General features: G+C 37.6%; 1 protein-coding gene across 6 annotated transcripts in view; it reads right to left on the bottom strand.

Annotated features, from left to right (window-relative positions):
* The window catches only part of ZNF536 (zinc finger protein 536), a 338513-nt gene that overhangs the window by 123379 nt on the left and 197554 nt on the right, over nucleotides 1–17580 (bottom strand). For all 6 annotated transcript variants that reach the window (XM_085071957.1, XM_085071959.1, XM_085071956.1 and 3 more), the window contains one exon: nucleotides 3511–3663. In XM_085071957.1, coding sequence (XP_084928083.1) covers nucleotides 3511–3663 — 153 coding nt within the window. The remainder of the gene's footprint in view (nucleotides 1–3510; nucleotides 3664–17580) is intronic.

The following is a 17580-nucleotide window of genomic DNA, read 5'->3' as shown; positions in this document are numbered from 1 at the left end:
ACAGCACCATTTTTACTGTATTTCATCAGTTCATCTAAGCATGGTTTAAAATTGGCTAGTCACATTTCCAAGGGAAAATGCAGTGACACTGTAAATGCATATAATACATCTAATATATGCAAGATGTGTGTCATACATATCGTAACAGACTCTCAGTCAATGGACACAGCCCTGCCAAGCTTTTTCTTCCTATTCATCTCTTTCTTAGGTTTATTCTGTTTAGCACAATCCAAACCACCTTTCCTTTCTCATGCACATCATCCTTTTTTTTCTTGACTCGAGTGATTTAATTTTGTCTGCCATACTGGGAATACATCTGAGCATCTAATGACAGCACAAACCCAAACTGGTCTACATCTGCAGTAGCTTCTGATGGCTAATGCAAGGTGCAAAGAGGTGCTAGAGCCAGTCTGAAAAAAGCTCCTGCATAATGTGTCCCCAGTCAACGATAGAGCATAAGAAATTTTAATTTTTTACATTTAACTGTTTCTATGCAGTCCAAAGGCCAGGGCATGCCATGTAAAACCCACACCCACTTTTTGTGTTTCGAGGGTGTGAAAAGTGCTTAAGAACATAAAGATGCTCGGCTCCCTGAATGAAGAGGGCTAGAAGGGTTCTGTCTGTCCTCTCTAAGACCCAGAGGCTGCAAGCATTTTGGCCTGAAAATCCTTCTTCTCTTCATTCAGGGCTGTCCCAGGGAAATATCTCATCCATCAACTGTTTTTAGAGCAAGACAGAGGAGAAACTGATTTCATATAATTATGCCCTTTTCCTCTTATCATATGGGAACAATCAGAAATCATATCTTACTATCTTCCCCTTAAAGCTCTTCCTGTCTGAATATCACTGAGTTAGATAACAAAAATCCTCTACAGTTGTGTGTTGGGACAAAACTCAGTGTGCTAAATAAAACTTTGATTTGTTTTTTTTTTTCCTTCACGGCCTCATTATGTGATAGCAAACTACACAGAAACTGGCACTCAGTGTGGAGTAGGTTGCAACCATGAAATATCCAACAGAAAAAAGAAGCAACCCAAGCCACTGGCTAAATCTTCAAAAACAGAGCACAGCTTCCCCCTCTTGTGCAAGATTAAGCTGCTTCTCCAGCTTTTTTGGGCCAATTGCCACAGAAGCACCTCCTGGCTGGATCAGACTTTGGGTTTGGTCTTGGCATGAGAAGCAAACCAAGCCAGTCGTGTGCCTCAAACACACAGATGTTCGAAGGAACCTGACTTCTGCTGAGCTGCTCGAGCTCATCTCTAACAAACAGGTGCTGTGAGAACAAGAACAGTAATTGAGTTAATGTAGTGGAGAAATACAGTAAAGTGTTTTTTATCAGTCAGTTATATGATCCAGGCATATAATAAAGACAGAGTGTGACATAAAAGGCAGGAAACTGTCCCTGATAAGTATGAGCTAACCAATATTTGTTTAATAACTGGTATCTATTACATCATTTCCACTTACTGCAAAGCAACTTAATTTTTATTTAATAACTCTAGTAATTTGCCAATTTACATTTTTATATTTTTTATTAGGACTATGCCCAATATGTAAAACATTGCTTCACTTAAACATACTCTTGTCATTATTTACAAATACTTTGTTCTCAACCTAATGGAAATTGACCTTTACCTATTTTAAAATTATAATGATTTTTAAATATATTGTAAATGTTGCTTCAATAGTTTCTTTTTTTTAAAAAATTGTTATATTATACAGTTTATTTTTTTCTTGTTTTTATTTTATTTAGTCAGTATTAATATGCAATTTTTATGGAATATTTCCATTGTAATTAATTTACTTTCCATTAGTTCTAAGGCACAAAGACCAACTGTGCAATCACTGCCATATTTAACATAAGAACAAAGTGATCACTATATAATAAAACAAAATGAAGAGATGGGTAACCTTACGTTATTTTAAACAATTTTTCTTTGCCTCTCAAATACTAAAAATGTCAAACTCTTTTAGCTCCATAGTTATAAGATTATTTTCCAATAAAATGACGACTATTTCTGTAGTTTTAATACATTAGACAACACACAAATAGGGTTTTCACTGTGTTTCTTCTTTTTTTTTCCTCCTACAAAGTTCAACATACAGAAAAGAATATTCTTGCCCTAAATGGTTTGCAATCCAATCAGTGAAATCTACATTAGGGTGCCAAATTTTAAAATTCAATGTGGTATACTCCTACTCCATAATTCAAAGAAAGGAGAAAAAAAAGACAGTGAATAACATTTCCCATTTCAAAAATTATATTTTCTCCTTTAAGTAATTTTAATTTTCAATTTTTCAAAATCAGACCTCACATTCAAAAACCCAATATTAAGCATTAGATCTGTACAAGCACATAGGAGAAACATGACTGCTGATTTTGGGAAGGAGGAAAACATTGCTTATCTGATACTTCAGTGAAATAAAAATTAACAGTGAAGTTTTTCAAGTAGGAGGTATTACTGGAATGTATGTCTTCATGCAATTATTTTATCTTTGTATCAGAAAAGTACCAGTAAAATTCTGAAATTCAGTTAAAGTGGTTTAAAAATAAAATGAATCCACAATTCTGGGGCCCATTATGTCTGTTTCGAAAAAGAAGTATCCCAAATCTCCACTTTTGAATACTCTCCCCAAACCTGCCACAACAGTTAACACTGGGAAGAAAACAGGATCATATTGACCAAACACAGAATTTCAAATGATGTCAACAGGACCTGAGGATTTCAACATTTTTTGTCAGAATTTAATTATGGATAAAGTCTTATTAAACTCATACTGTGTCTCTATGTGAACCTTGCCATGCACATATGTACTTTCAAAGCAAACAAAATATTATAATTTAAAGGGAGTGGCTAGAGATAACTCATATTGAAAGCAGTCCTCCCAGTGAGAGCAATACCAAAACAAAGTGAGCATCCAGACCAGTAGCAAATCTCTGTGGGGTAAAATGCTGTGATTGTTACTGAAATAAAATATGAGACATTTTACCATGGTGCAAAGCATGATAAGTTTTATTACTTACAAGTACTAAGTCGTGTGAGTTCTAGTGGGGAGAATAAAAAGCAGATCCACGAGGCTGATGCATTCATATGAACAGTGAGAGGTTAAAAATGAGCATGCTAAATGGAACAAAAATAGTAACTGAGAAAAACATACAGAATCCCTAAGCAGATGCTAAGGAAGGCCTTTGAAGCAGTTAGTATAACTAAGTCTGAAACCAATAGGCTTATGCCTATTGAAGGACAAGGGTAATTGAAGGAAACAGTGATGAAGCAGGGAAGGAGACAGAAATAACCTCAACTGGGAAAAGATGATTCTATTAAAGTGGTCTTTATCCAACAACACATTCCTTGTGCTTTTATTTAAGACTGTCATACATCTTTCTCAAAAGACTTTCTCCAACTAATAAGTCCAAATGTACAGTGGGAATTAAGGCTCCCAGGCACATACTCTGTTAACCCCACACACACATGGCTCGTGCCCACAGTGCTCACTTGTTCCTCTCACCTGTGTGTATTCTCAAGTGGACCTTTAAGTGGTGGGATGTTCTGAACGTTTTTCCACAATATGGGCAGTCTTTCATGGCAGAACCAAGGCTCCTGTCTCTCAGTAAAGCTGGCTGCTGGACTCCTACAGATCTCCCAGCTTCTTCTCCAATGTCTGCAACACAGAAATGTTCTCACATCACTTCAGCACATGTCAGGAGTTGTTCTCACTAAAACTGCTAACACAACACAAAGTTAAACATGTCAATACTACACCTGTCTATTTCATTCTTTAAATCTGACAGAATGCTGACAATTCATGTATTTTCTTGTTATTGTCTTAAATTATTTCATCTTTCCTATCATCATTTTAAGCAGCATATGGTACCTTTATATACTGAATTATACACAAAAAGAAACAGCTGTGTCAGCAGCTGGTTTGATTTCTTCTTTTGCTTAGTTCCTATTAATTTTTTCCCCAAAAGTTTGAGATTGTTGTTTTGTTGAATCTATTAAATTTATAAGCATTGTGAAAACCTGTAGGTTTTTATAGGGAAAGAGTTTCCACCAGTGTACTAAAACCTCCTAAAACAACAGAATTGCAGTGACAGGGGGGTCCAACAGCAGTGACAATGTCTACACACAAAGCTAAACAACTTCCTCTGCAACATTTCAGCATTCAAATTACAACAGGCAACCTAGAGAGTTACTGAATATCATGTGAAAAACAATGAAAAAAATGGTCAGATGTGGGGAATTCCATCTCCCTCTCCCCCACATCTCCTGGGTTTTCTCCTTCAGTGTTCACAGCTAAACTTATCCTTTGCATCATAACACAATAGGTGAGACTCCAGGACACATCTTCTCTCTCCTGATATAAAGAAACACTCATTTCAGCCATCTTGAGTGAGCTGCTTTTATGCAAGCAGGCAAGGAACAAAATAATTTACAAAAGACTGATTTAAAAATTGCAAAAAATGTAGGGCATTTTAAAAAAGTCATCATTCAAACCACACAAGACTCATCCACCATCTTGCACTTAGAGGGTCATGTAGTATCACATATAAGCAGCAATTCATGATTTCACCAAAACCCGTGGCAAATGCTGAGACTGTGACCTGGATTGACACTGCTGGCATGTCAGGTGCAGCACTCATGGACACAGCATCACACCCCAGGCAGAGCTGAGCTATCTGGGTTAGATCCAGGTGGGGAGCACAGAGTTAAAACCTTGATTATTTCAACCATAAACCACTGACTAAAAACGTTCTGTCTTTACCCATTTGATATGTAACTAAAGCTGTCAGGAAACATAGTGCAGTTTACACAGCATTGCCTTTTAAATGGAAGTAATGGGACATAAGATAGACTTAAACATTTGGCTCTAATAAAATCTATTCTCACAGTAGCAGAGACCCAAATACCACATTTTTGGAAAAGGTAACACTAACAGGCCTTTCAGTATGTATTATAAAATGGTTCCTCTGAACTATTTTGCTTAAAGCTAAAAGAAGGGGATAGAGCAATTAAAACAAATTATATATATATATATATATATATATAAATGCTTATCTTAGTCATGTATGTAATCAAGCTATTACTAGTTCTCAAAAGGCAAATGGGATATTTTTCACATCACATTCTTGTTTAACATTTTCTGACTGCTCTTAGACTGCAGAGTTAAAGCATAATATTTAAGTTAGAAAGGTAGTAAATGTCATTTTGAATTATCTTTGAGTACGTAAAGTAGCACACTACAGGAGTCTATTTTGTCTTTGTGAGTCCAGGAAAACATGCATAGGTGCTGGTCTATAATTCCAATATCCCTAAAGAGTTTAGATTTTCTCCTTTTTTACTCCTCAAAAGTTGTATATAATTGTGGTTTAAGCTGCTTTGGGAAAAAAAAAAAAAAAGAATTCGTGAGTACAAAAAGATTTTTCTGAAGTGCAAAACACAGAATGTATGATGATAAACTGCAGGATTTTATTTTGGTTTTCAATAAATACTATATGAGCATTATAGATAAATATATAGATAAAGTTAACAAGCCACTCAGGAGGAATTTACTGAATAAGTCTACTAGTTATGTTTTGCTATATGTCACTCTAAATGATGGCCTGTTATCCATTTGCCTTTTATCTTTCTATCTAGAATATGTGTGGCCCAATAAAAAAGAATAAATTTGTAAGATGAACAGCTCTCTTTGCAGATTTAAGAGTCTAATTTTCACTTTACACAAAATTGAATTTTTTCAAGGGAGCAAGACGATGGAGTTTACTCTAGCACTAATCCCTCTGAAAAAGCAAACTGAAAACAACAATGAAGCAAAGAAAGATGTGGGTGGTCTGAAGAGTTCTCTTTTAGATTTAAGTAGACATACAGTAGATAGCTCCAAAGGCTTTACTCCAACAGGGGCCTTACCTTGAAGAATTTTTCTTCCCACAGTGAAAGCATTCCTAAGACTTTAAAGCTGGGCTGAGGGGTTTTCTTTTGAATTCCTCTGCCTACAAAGCCCACCGAAGCGCTGGAGGCCATCGCTACCTGAATGAGCAGCTTTACATCTAAGTTCTTTTATTTCAAACAATGAAAAGATATGTTCAAGGCTGCCGACTCTCCCCATCAAATGCTAACCCAGCTTCTTACCAGGGCCCCATTTTGGCACATTGTACCTCTTTGTTAAGGCACTTAAGTTTAAAATGGGCTTAACTTTAAAATGTGTTTAAGTCTCACTGACTCTGCTACCAAAGTTTTCTCATACTGAGTCTCTTAAAAGCAATATGTGGAAACTGAAGAAGAAAAAAGGGACACAAAAATAGAAGAGACCAACAAGAAAAAGTTAGGAAACAAACTGGCGAATACAGACAACGCCAACATCAGAATATGTGGAGAATGAAAAATCCTCAGCTCTACCAATAATCATGTATTCTACACCTCTGATGTCCCCCTTCTCCTGTTACTGAGAGCCCCATCACAAGCAAAAACTCTCAGCTCTGTTAAATTGTGCAAAAATGTAGCAAAAATAGTTTTACAGATCTGCAGAACTAGGACTGGCCTCCACAAATTAATTTGTTTTACTCAGGATTTGAGCTCTGGTTTTGGGGCTTCTCAATTCTAAGGATAAAAGATCAGGAAGGAAGGAGAACAGTTACTTATCTTCCAGCCATTGTGGTTCCCTGAGTTATGGGATCTATATGACGTGCACTTGATGCACGTGGGATTACACTGCATTTTTTTACAATCCACTTCCATTATAGGCAGGTTGGCATCCTGATTATCTTCCTGCCCATCCCAACCTTTCCTGATTCAAGTGCAGGAAATAAGAGAATAAAGTATGATACAGATGTACATACTAAATGTAAGACTTCCAAGCCTTGCCTCTGAACCTGCTCTCGCTGAGCTTTCCTTTCACTTTAAAAGTGTCTGTTCACAGCAAAAGTTGTGGCCAGAAATGAGACAAGCAACATTTATTTCTATATATGAAAGTGGTCTTTGTGCCTCTTCTCAGGAAGGAGAGCCTAAAAGCCACCACTCCTGCTCTAGCAGGGAGATCAGGCTGGTTCCACATCACTGCCACAGGCAGAAAAATTTCCACAGAGACAGATAATCCCAACAAACAGTTTTGGAGCCAGGAGCACTTTTACAGTAGAAGGTTAAAAGGAAGCGAGGAAGACACCAAAGAATCCTCTTTTACATTTGATATCTTACCACTGGTTATCAGAGATGGCCTACCCAGAAATGAGCCACAGTGCCCTTAGCACACAGATACAGATGGCAGAGAGGTGAAATGCCAACTTCAGAGGATATTGCTAGAGGGGAAAAGACAGACTTAGGTGGACAGTGCATCTGTATACTCAAAGCAGTAGTTTTCTAGACAGTCGTATAAAGAGCAAAAGGAAACAAATTCTTTGACATTTCTATATATGTTCTGTATAGCTGGTTCACCTGTCTGGGAGGAGCCCATAAACATGATTAGAAAAGGGTGGATTACTTTTGTAAAAAGAAAACTGTTTTCACCTGGTTAGGCAGCAGCACTGACTTCAGTCGTGTCAGCAGCCAAATTCTGAAAGGAGCACCTACATACATGTCCCATAAATTTCACCAGAGTATTTATTTGCTGCATGTATATAGAAGTGCAGGGATTCACAAAGAGGTGCTTTCATGTTCAAAGGAGCTAAATTGCAGCCCTCATGAACATTAAATCATCAGTGAAGTCAGTTGGAATTTGTCGATCCAAGGTTTGCCAAATTAGCCAAAAACAGGCAATCACATGGAAAAGGTAATCAACTCACAAAATAGGTAATCAGACTTACAAGTATGTGTTTGCTCTTGCACAATTTTCGACACTATTAAAGAACCCTTTGAAAATGTGGCCAGAAGCCTTCAAAGCTGCACATAATTCCAGGTTTTCATATATTTTTCAAATTCAAAATATTTGTAGTTCTTCAGAACTGCCTGTAAAAGTTAATGAAACATGGTGCAATGAGAAGTGGTAGTGACCACAGCTATTTTTTGATGACCTATAAACCACCCAGATTAGCCCATCTTGTGGCAGGAAATCTAATGTCAAGAAGGGAGTTAGAAGATATTCAGTGTGTTAATCCTGTCACTGCTGTCACCTTTATGCCTGGACTCAACCACCTCATTCCCTGGCAAGCAGCATAGGATATGCCAAGTTTCTGGGAAAACATGCTTTACCTTTCTTGCCTAATCCTAAGAGAAAGCTTTAGTAACACTGAAAATAGTGGAAAACAGGAACATAATTAGGGACATAATTAATCATATTTTTCTAGCTACCTGAAGTAGCTTCAATTAGCATCATCCAATGTAAATGAGAACAGAATCTGGCCCTGTGCTCTTAATTTGAAATTAGAACCCTATTAGTGGATGTCACTACACTTTTTTGCTAGTGAAGTTCATGGCGTAAAATGAAGGTTTCTAATATTACTAAATATTACAGTCATATTTTAGGCCTCCGGAAAGAGTTACTAATTTCTTAGGTCAGGAACAACTTGCTGTCTCTATTGTTTCATCAAGGATTTAGGGTTTATAATGACCATATATGGGAATCTTAAACTGTTACTATGGATTGGCAGAGAATTTGTTTAAACACAGAGCTATTTTGGAAGAGAATTGGAAAGGAGGCCTACTAGTGAGAAAGCAGCATTCACATTGTTTGTATTATTAGAAATAAAGATTATACAAAGGTTCCAGTGGTAAATAAAGAGATACCACGTCTGACATGAGAATTCCCTCTCAGCCCTCTGAACCACACAGACAAACAACAGGCAAAACCTGCCCTGCCTCTGCTAAGTTAGTCACTGGCAGAGCTGAACTTAAAACACAGTCTTAACTAAACTGGAGTACAATGCCCAGAACCGTTTGTATGGGGTGAGACTCACAGCTGGTAGAAGAGGGCAAATGGCTGCCAACACCTTGGGTGGCAGGGCAGTAGCTGGGTGTTACTTCAAGCTCAGCAGGAAGGGAGACAAAATACTGTAAGCAATTTCCTAGTAACTGGTGATGTGGTGGCTGCACATACACCTTAAGCCCACTCCTGGAACATGACACATTTGAAGATTGGTGGTTTTCAGGCCCCATGGGTTCAAAACATTTTGCATGGCAATACTGCATGTATGCAGTCCTGGTTTTATGTTAATGTTTTTCATTGTGGTACTGTGAGACACATTCAACAGTCTGTATAGACAGCACAGAGAGACATTAACAGAACACTTAAAGAAAATTAAGATTTTGTCAATCACAAAATGTTTCTTATCCTCCTCTTTTCATTTCAATCAAATTCCCTACAGAGGATTTTTTCTGCAGTTCTTAGCAGTCTTTTTAAATTTTTCTAAAATTTTGAAACCTTTTAAGATAATCAGAGATCAAACACAGTTTCTGAGTATATCATTTTAGCTGCTTCAGTTCTTTGAAGAATTGTGTGACCAAAAGACATGAAAACTCAGATTTAGCACTTAAAATACAGGGTTGTTTACTTGCCATTAGCTGACAGAGCTCAGTTTTGACGGAAAATTGAGCATGGTGGAAAAAAATTTTTTGAGAGAATATTTTTTTGTATGAGACCTTTTTATCTGGTTTGCTGGGGGGTTTTTTTTATTTTTTTTTTTTTTAAGAAAGAAGACCTCTTAAGCACCTTACAATATCTTTCATTTAACAGTTGGCAGAAGGAAACTCCCAGATGAACACTGGCCTGTGTCTTTCTCTTTAACCAGCTGAGTGATCCAAGCTTTTAATAAAGCTGTTCCAATTATTGTAAAAGTCATCTAGTACCTTATAGCCACAAATATTGACAGTTTATTGCACAATGCATTCATGACATTTGAAGGTCACATCATACATAATACATACACTTTTATAAAAGTGTCTGGAACAAAGAGATACATGATCAGCAATTACATCTTACCATTCGAGGATATGATTTTATACTTATTGAAAATGAAATACTATATGAAATGCAAATTGTTAATAAAACACAAAATAGTTAATTTTCTGTATTTATTGTTTTATTAATCGGCAATACCAAGTTCAGTTGTAGAAAATCAATGTAATGCTGTTCATGCCTCAAGATTCAGTTAAATATCATTATCCTGCAAGCCATCACACATATTCTTAGCTCAGCATGAGAAGAAAGTAAGGTTCAAACATTAATCTCACTACTGCACACCTGTCTGGCCTTACTGAGCTCAATGTAACTTCAACACCCACATTTGAGTCAGGACTTCACCATATTATTCAAATATTAGTTTTGATAAAATTGGATCGAAACAAAACTTAAAAGAGTGCTGAAGTTTTTTTTAAAATATATGCACATGGAGGCATGTCAAATTTCTTCACCCTCTTCCAGTGCTCCTGACTTTTAAGGCCATTCTAAAATCACATGTTCATGGACAAATGATGTAATTAAAAGGTGTAAGTTGTAATTTATGCTCTCAGACCTGTGCACAGTCCTCCAATGAATTCAATGAACATCAGAAATACAGAGAGCATAGTCATGAGAGTGTTTGTTTTTGGTTCAAGAGTCATCACTTTTTTTGATGTCACTAGTAGCTCCTGGAACCTCTAGCTACCTAATGAGAGCTGAGCTAGAGGCAAATGACCATGGATCACCACATTGTTCCCCACTGTGTTTTTGCCAGCTTGTTTCAAAATTGTGGAATGCAAAATCTTCTTTCTGAAGCTCTTAACATGAAAAACTCTTCCACCGTCCAACTCCTTCACTGGTTTTTCAGATCTGCTACTGCAAAATCGTGACTTTGAAATTCTACTTCCTTAATTTTACTGTACAACTGAAAGCACTTCCAATCCTAAATCACCCAGTTTGCCAGATAAGGTTCATGAAATTCCACTAGAATTGTGTAATCTTTCCACAGGAAAAGTGGAGGTCTTAGAAGTGAATGCACTTTGCCATTTATCAGAATGTCATTTATGAGCACATCTGAGCTGCTGGGACACCCTGTTGTACTCTCCTGCCCACAACGTGTGTCTTCCCAAACAAAGCAGACACTTTTTGGATCAGCAAAGTTGGGCTTAAATACATACTCAGAGATCTTTCCTTGGTATTTTGCCAACAGTCTTTGCCATCTATCATCAGAATTTACTTTGGTGATACTTCTGAAAGCAAGGTTAGCTCCCAAACCTTTCACATGACATACTTCATATGGTTTCCCCCTCCCTTTCTTAAAACAAGCTTATAATATTCTGGAGTTTTACCAAATGTTAGTGTGAACAGCAGTCTGTGATTTTCAGCAGTTTTCTTACCCAAACCCTTGACTCACCTGGGCTAGCTTTGATCCTGTCACCTAAATTTGGAATGGGCACTTGATGACTGACCAGAGAGAACAAAGTCTTTCCAAACTTCATACAGATTGTGTACTGCCTTTGGACAAAATTCCAGAGGGGAATCTAAGCACAGAGGCTATCCAACTGGACCATCTTTTGGATTTGTATGTGTTATTTGTAGGCAGGTGTTCAGGTACCAGATGGCCTTAAAACCCATACTACTCAGGTTATAGCAGCTTCTACAAGCTGTCTGCATCATATTCCCATCTCTGAGATTTGCAGAGTGGCTACATGGAGCTTGATAAACACTTTTACCTAGCATTGCTCTCCTGATGCCAAGGCTAGATCAGATATCCAATTTGGGAGAGTTGCCTTACAGTCCCTCTTTAATTAAGTACTCCTGATCTCCCACTCCTGGGATGGATTGCTACTGCTGATTAAGCTCCAGAAGTAAGGATCTGTGGAGGCAATTTCATGAGGGAGAAAATGAAGTTGCTAGCTAATCAACTAAAATAACCATTAACTGGACTTCTGTGAATGAATAGATTGCCTTCTTGCTTCCATACCTACCCTGTTTCATCCCCATTGGCAGCTCTACAACCCTACAAACCAGAGGGGTAAGGTGTGCTTCACCATAACCTCTATCTTGTTCCTAAAACACATGTGGGACAAACAGAACCATTTGGTACAGTGTAAAGGCTAAACTCCAAAGAAAATGCAAGATGGTGTCAGTAAACCATAGGAAAGATGACAAATCTGGCTGGAAGAGAGTTCTGTTGAATCTGTTTTCTCTAGGCTCTTCTCATGTGCCCAGTAATGCAGTCTCTGAGACTCTAAAAGGAACAAATCAACACCCAGCTCCATGTAGTTTTCTAAATCCATTAATATTTTTTAAAAAATCTTTTGAGTACTTGTAAAGAAATAATTATTAATTACACTAGCCAAGTTTCACCCTCAGTTGCTGGGTTTAAAAAAATCCAAATAACAAACAATTTTTTTTCAAGCCAGAACCACAGACCTGCCTGCATTATAAGTAGTTCTCAGGGCATCAGGTATCATTGGGTAAGTTTTTGCATACTATTGTTTAAGAAAACCCTTTTTCATTATTATTACCTTATCACAGAGTGGAAAAATCAGCACAAAAGTGCCAGTAGCAGGTCATCAGATTTTATAAAAATGCATTTTCCTAAAGAAAAGCATAAATTATTTAAAAAGTCGCAGGAATGTCTTTCTGCAGACACCGGTAAGAAAAAGGAAAAACAACAACAAAAGAATCAGGCATGTAAAAAGAATTGTACAGGTAGCTAAATTACTAATTTCGCCCTCAACAAAATGAGAAAGAATTAAAGACTCTCATTCCATTTACAGATTACTGATTAGAGAGGTGCTGACAGAGTCTCTAAAGAGTGAATAATGTCATGGTGTGTGTTACAACATTTGGACTATGATATGAGAGACTTTTCCAGTACCTGTATTTTCTTACTTTTAACTTTCCAGCACTCCTTTCAAACTAAATGACCACTTTGAGCTAATACAAATACTTTTGCAAATGATTTTTCTCCCATTTAACTTCTTTGGTACAAGCCACTTGAGTATAATTTCCAACTTTGTTATCCATTTAACAAAAAAAAATGAGCTGTATTTGAAGAAATACTTACAAGCAACTCTAAACTGCTGAATCTACTTTACTAGCACCCTTTTTCTATAAATAAAATATGTTAATTACATGAGCTTTGCTGTAATGGAAAAATATTGATTAAATTCATTACCTTGAATCTTGAGAAGGGATCCTTTAACTGTTTGGTATAGGTTTTATCCTCATTGTTTTACCAGTGTATGGTGAGCATACTGAGAACATGATATTATCTGAATGGAGTCATTAATTATTTTATACTAATGTATCTCAAAAAGTACATTACTAGGTCAACTCATATCCGTGTTTTGTAAAATACTCTTAATGTACATGGATATCATAACATGCTATTTTTTGGCTATAAAAATGTGAAATGCTGCCTATGGAGCTGATATATCAATAACCCAGTTTTCCTTTTCTGCTGTGCAAATATAATTTTTTTTCGTTTGAACTACTCTGGTAAAAAAAAAAAAAAGAAAAATACTATTTTGAATGCTGTCCTCTGATTTAGCTGAGCTTGTGGCAATAACTGGTTTAGGCATAGGCTTCAGTATGCTGGAATGATCCTGAAACTAATTTTGCATGTGTTGGAGTTGGACTGTGGCCATGCACGTCAGTATGCTGGAACAGAGTTATCTAAATCCTGAGCCTTATTTTACATGTGCTGGTGTTGGACTGTGGCCCTGCAATCTTTTAGGTCTCCATCTGTAGCTATCAAAGCCAGGGTGTGCCCAGCCACTCGCTACTGCTCACTGCCTTCCTCGCACAGAAAAGCTCCAGGCTCACAACCTCCCTCCCACACTCTGGGGTGGCTGGGAGCTCTTCAGAGTCCTGGCAGGTCCCATCAACCTTTCTCTAAAGCCTCCTTGCTGCCATGACCAGCCTTTTGCAGTGCATCTCACTAGGATCCTAGGTTGCTATCAAGTCCCACATCAGTGATGAGAAATATCAGCCTCTTGGACAGATGTTCCCTCAGATTTAGCCTGTTAATTCCTTTCTCAATAGCAGGTAAAACAGCCCACTCATTTTTAAGCCAGCTATGGTGACCACAGTTCCACAACTGATGGAAGACACTTCTGAGTTTTTCAGCCTGAATGTTTTCCCTGCAGCCATCAGCCAAAGGAATTTGAAGTCCAGAAAGTCTAGTCCAAAAGCTGGTGATTGTTTACTTCTGGGGAAGTGGACGAGAAAAGATCAGGCACTCAGAAGCCACAATACAAGAAACACTGGCTGTGCACCAATCTGGAACATCAACACAGAGGCAGTAATGGGGACTGAGCAGAGCAAAATCACTGTACAAGGTCCTTATCACCCCAAGATGAACTGATAACTTCCAGGGACAGGCTGATGGTAACTGGTACAAAGTTTTTGCAAGCTTTCTTCTGCTTACTTACAATTCCCCCACATTAATCCACCAGTAAATACATGTTTTAACCCATCGGGAGCACCTATAAAATTAGGAGATAATCCAGACTTGCTTGATTTGCAAACACGTTTCTCTACCAGAAATTTTGTGTCTATGGAGCCTAGCAACTTGAGGAAACAACTTCGCACTAAGGTCAAAATTAGACATTTAAATGAAGATCAGGCATTCTTCTCTGGCTGGACAGACACAAGTTAGCTTACTGTCTGCCTCAGAGACAGAGAAAGACTTATTTTAGAAGAAGGGTTGTTCTATCTCTTAACTTATTAGCAATGCACTTTCTTCAAATTCCAACAGCAAAAGAAATTCAAAACCCAGGTAGTCTGCATGCACGGAAGCACCTTTTGTTTAATAAATAATTCAACCATGTATTCCTTTTTAATTTAAAAACGGTCTGACTGAACAGTCAACAGAGTGAACTAAAGTTGGCAAAATACAGTGTTGAAAAATTAAAAAGTGTATTCAAGGCCGTATTCATTGCTTCACTTCTCATATACTGGAGAGACAGGCTGTGCTGAAGTTCTAGCTTTTTTCTTTTTCTTTTAAATTATACACATACAGTCACATGATGCTCACTTGCCTTTGAAAGCTGCCTTGCCCTGGAATTAGTCTTTCTTTCTGTTACTAGCACATCAGCTGCTGTTCCTCTACCTCATGAACATCAGAAATTCAGCCAAAATGCTCTCACAAGCTCCTCTGCCATGCTGTGAGGGCCAGACTTAAACTATCTACCGTCTTGGAAAACAAAAATGCTGCAAAACATTCTGGAAATATTCAGATCATCACCTGAATGAGGGGCCCATTTATCAATAAGTGTATAGTGAGGTACAGGAAACACATCTGGCAGCAAAAATCTGCAGATACTGATGCAATGAAATCCATCCCAGGACTGAATTTGTAACACACTGTTGCAAATGCATACAAATACTTGGGATCAGTCGAGTGCATTTGGTACTGACTTACTCTCTTGAAGGCAGCCAAAAGCATACAGCACTATCTTAAGTATGAATTCACAGGCTCACTTCCTGTCAAATAAAATTCTTAGCAGTAAGAAGCTAAGGATAAGAAAGAAAAAAAAAAGCTAATAGAGTCAACTTTTACACAGCCTTCTGTACCGCAGTTTCAAAGAATTTCTTGAATCTTGGAGCAGACAAAAAGGGAAAAAGTAATTTTGTGGCAAAACTTCCTTCTTTCAGATTTCTGGAGATGCATCCATTCCCTGACACATCCCAACGTACTTAATGGCTTCCTAACACAGCACAGCCTTTTAGCCTCTGCTCCACTGAGTGGCTCACATCCCTTTGAATGGCTTTCCCATGTTTTGCATCCTTTCTGATCAGCACCTTCTAGAGCAATGACCACTCTGTAACCATAAGGCAACAGCCCCCAACATGAAATTCCCAGGCTGATAACACTCACAATGACATTAAATGCTGACCCCAGGAAATCTTATCTCAGAGAAGTCAGATATGCAGGAAAGAAGATCTTTACTGAGAAGGAGAATAGGGGAAACCTAACACTTATAAAGTAACACTGCCTATACAGAAAATTACTTGGCATTAACATCTTTCAAAGTGGACATATTTACTTTAAACTCATCTTAGAAACTCTGGATGACAGAAATGAGTCACACTTCGAAGAGACAGAAGTTTCACAAGTGTATCTTGACTATTATACATCTTATGGAAGAAGAGCAGGCTTTCTTCCACTATTCTGAACAGTAGTAAAATTTCCTGCAAAATATAGGATGAAAACAGCAAGCAGATCACACAGATTTGTGCTAAAAGGAAACTTTTGACATCTTGCTGTGCTCTGACAAAACAGCCTATGAATGATAAATACAAACTCTATCTCTGAATATAACAAAATATGAACAAATGCATCAGTATAACTACAGAGATTTAGACCCAAACTGCTCCCCTGCAAGTCACAGAATCTTCAGGTTCTAATTTTGGCCAATTACTGCCTTACACTGAGACATTCTGCAATAAGTACCATCTCAGAGAACAGACTAATTTAAACCCTGAGAATGCAGGCTCCTGCATTTGTGGAGACACATGTTTCCATGCCTTTTCAGGATGGTAGTAGTGGGAGCCACTCCAATAGCCTGGCAAGCCCACGCAGAATTTGGTACATAACAAACTGGCTTGCAACTGATTACATTTGAAAGCTGTCTGCAGTGGGACTGGCCAACCTAACAATGTCATGCATGGGGTTGAGGAAAGGTGAATGGCAGCATAAACTGGTCAAATGAAACTTAAGTAATTTCAACAATTTTACTAGTGCTGGGTCTTTTCTGGCTACAAATTCTACAGATATGTGTCCAGTCTTGAGGGTCATAGATATCTGTTTCAAAAGAGAGATTCTGTTGACTACTGGGCAGTGGAACTGGCTGATACATGATGAAAAAATATAATAAAGGGTGGACAAACAAACAGTAACTCCCTCCTGCTGCCATTTTTTTTATCGTAAAAGGGCAGGAGAGTAGCATTGTGTGTTTAAAACAAACAATGATGGGAAGATGCAAGTTCAGAAAGGCAGCTCAGATACCAGACAGGACACTGATGAATGTTGCAGACCAGTGGAACTGATTCCAGAAAATCATTGCTGGATAGTACATCATCTGCAGCACAGCTCCAGTGAGTGCTGTTCACCAAAGAGCAACATACTTCCTCTTTGTGTTCTAGGGTTCTTTTCAATTAATATTTGTTTTAGTCATGTTGAATCACTGTTCATCTACTAAGATATTATTCGATTTTTTAAAAAAAATTCCTTTCTTCTCGGTTACATTTTCACACAGGTTTTTTGAAGTAGGAGAGTAAACACACAGTCCCGATGATGGCAATTTCCATTCATAGTTTGACAACTAAATGTTGCGATGTTACTTGAAATTCCTGCCTCTTATCTTCCAATTTTTCTGTAGGGAAAAACAGCACAGAAATATACTCTGCCATCTATTTGAAAAGATGCAGATATAATCCACCTATGATGATGCAATTTTTGGAACTAAGACTGTGATCCAAACAGCAGTCTGATCTACATTTTAACCACAGCTATTACAATACATAAAACCAAACACAGTGATTCTCCATATATTTACATTTATTCTGGTAACGCTTTGCAAGATTTCTGGCTGAGAATGCTTTACATAAGTAATCATTATTGAAAAGTTTTTTTTTTGAAAAATATGCATCTTAAGACTAATTCCAAAGCAGAATTGTGGATAGGAGAGGGTATGC

This window comes from Lichenostomus cassidix, chromosome 11 (genome assembly GCF_008360975.1).
Source record: "Lichenostomus cassidix isolate B80296 chromosome 11, HeHo_3.0, whole genome shotgun sequence".
Lineage (NCBI taxonomy): Eukaryota > Metazoa > Chordata > Aves > Passeriformes > Meliphagidae > Lichenostomus > Lichenostomus cassidix.
This window is presented reverse-complemented; position numbering and strand designations above follow the sequence as displayed.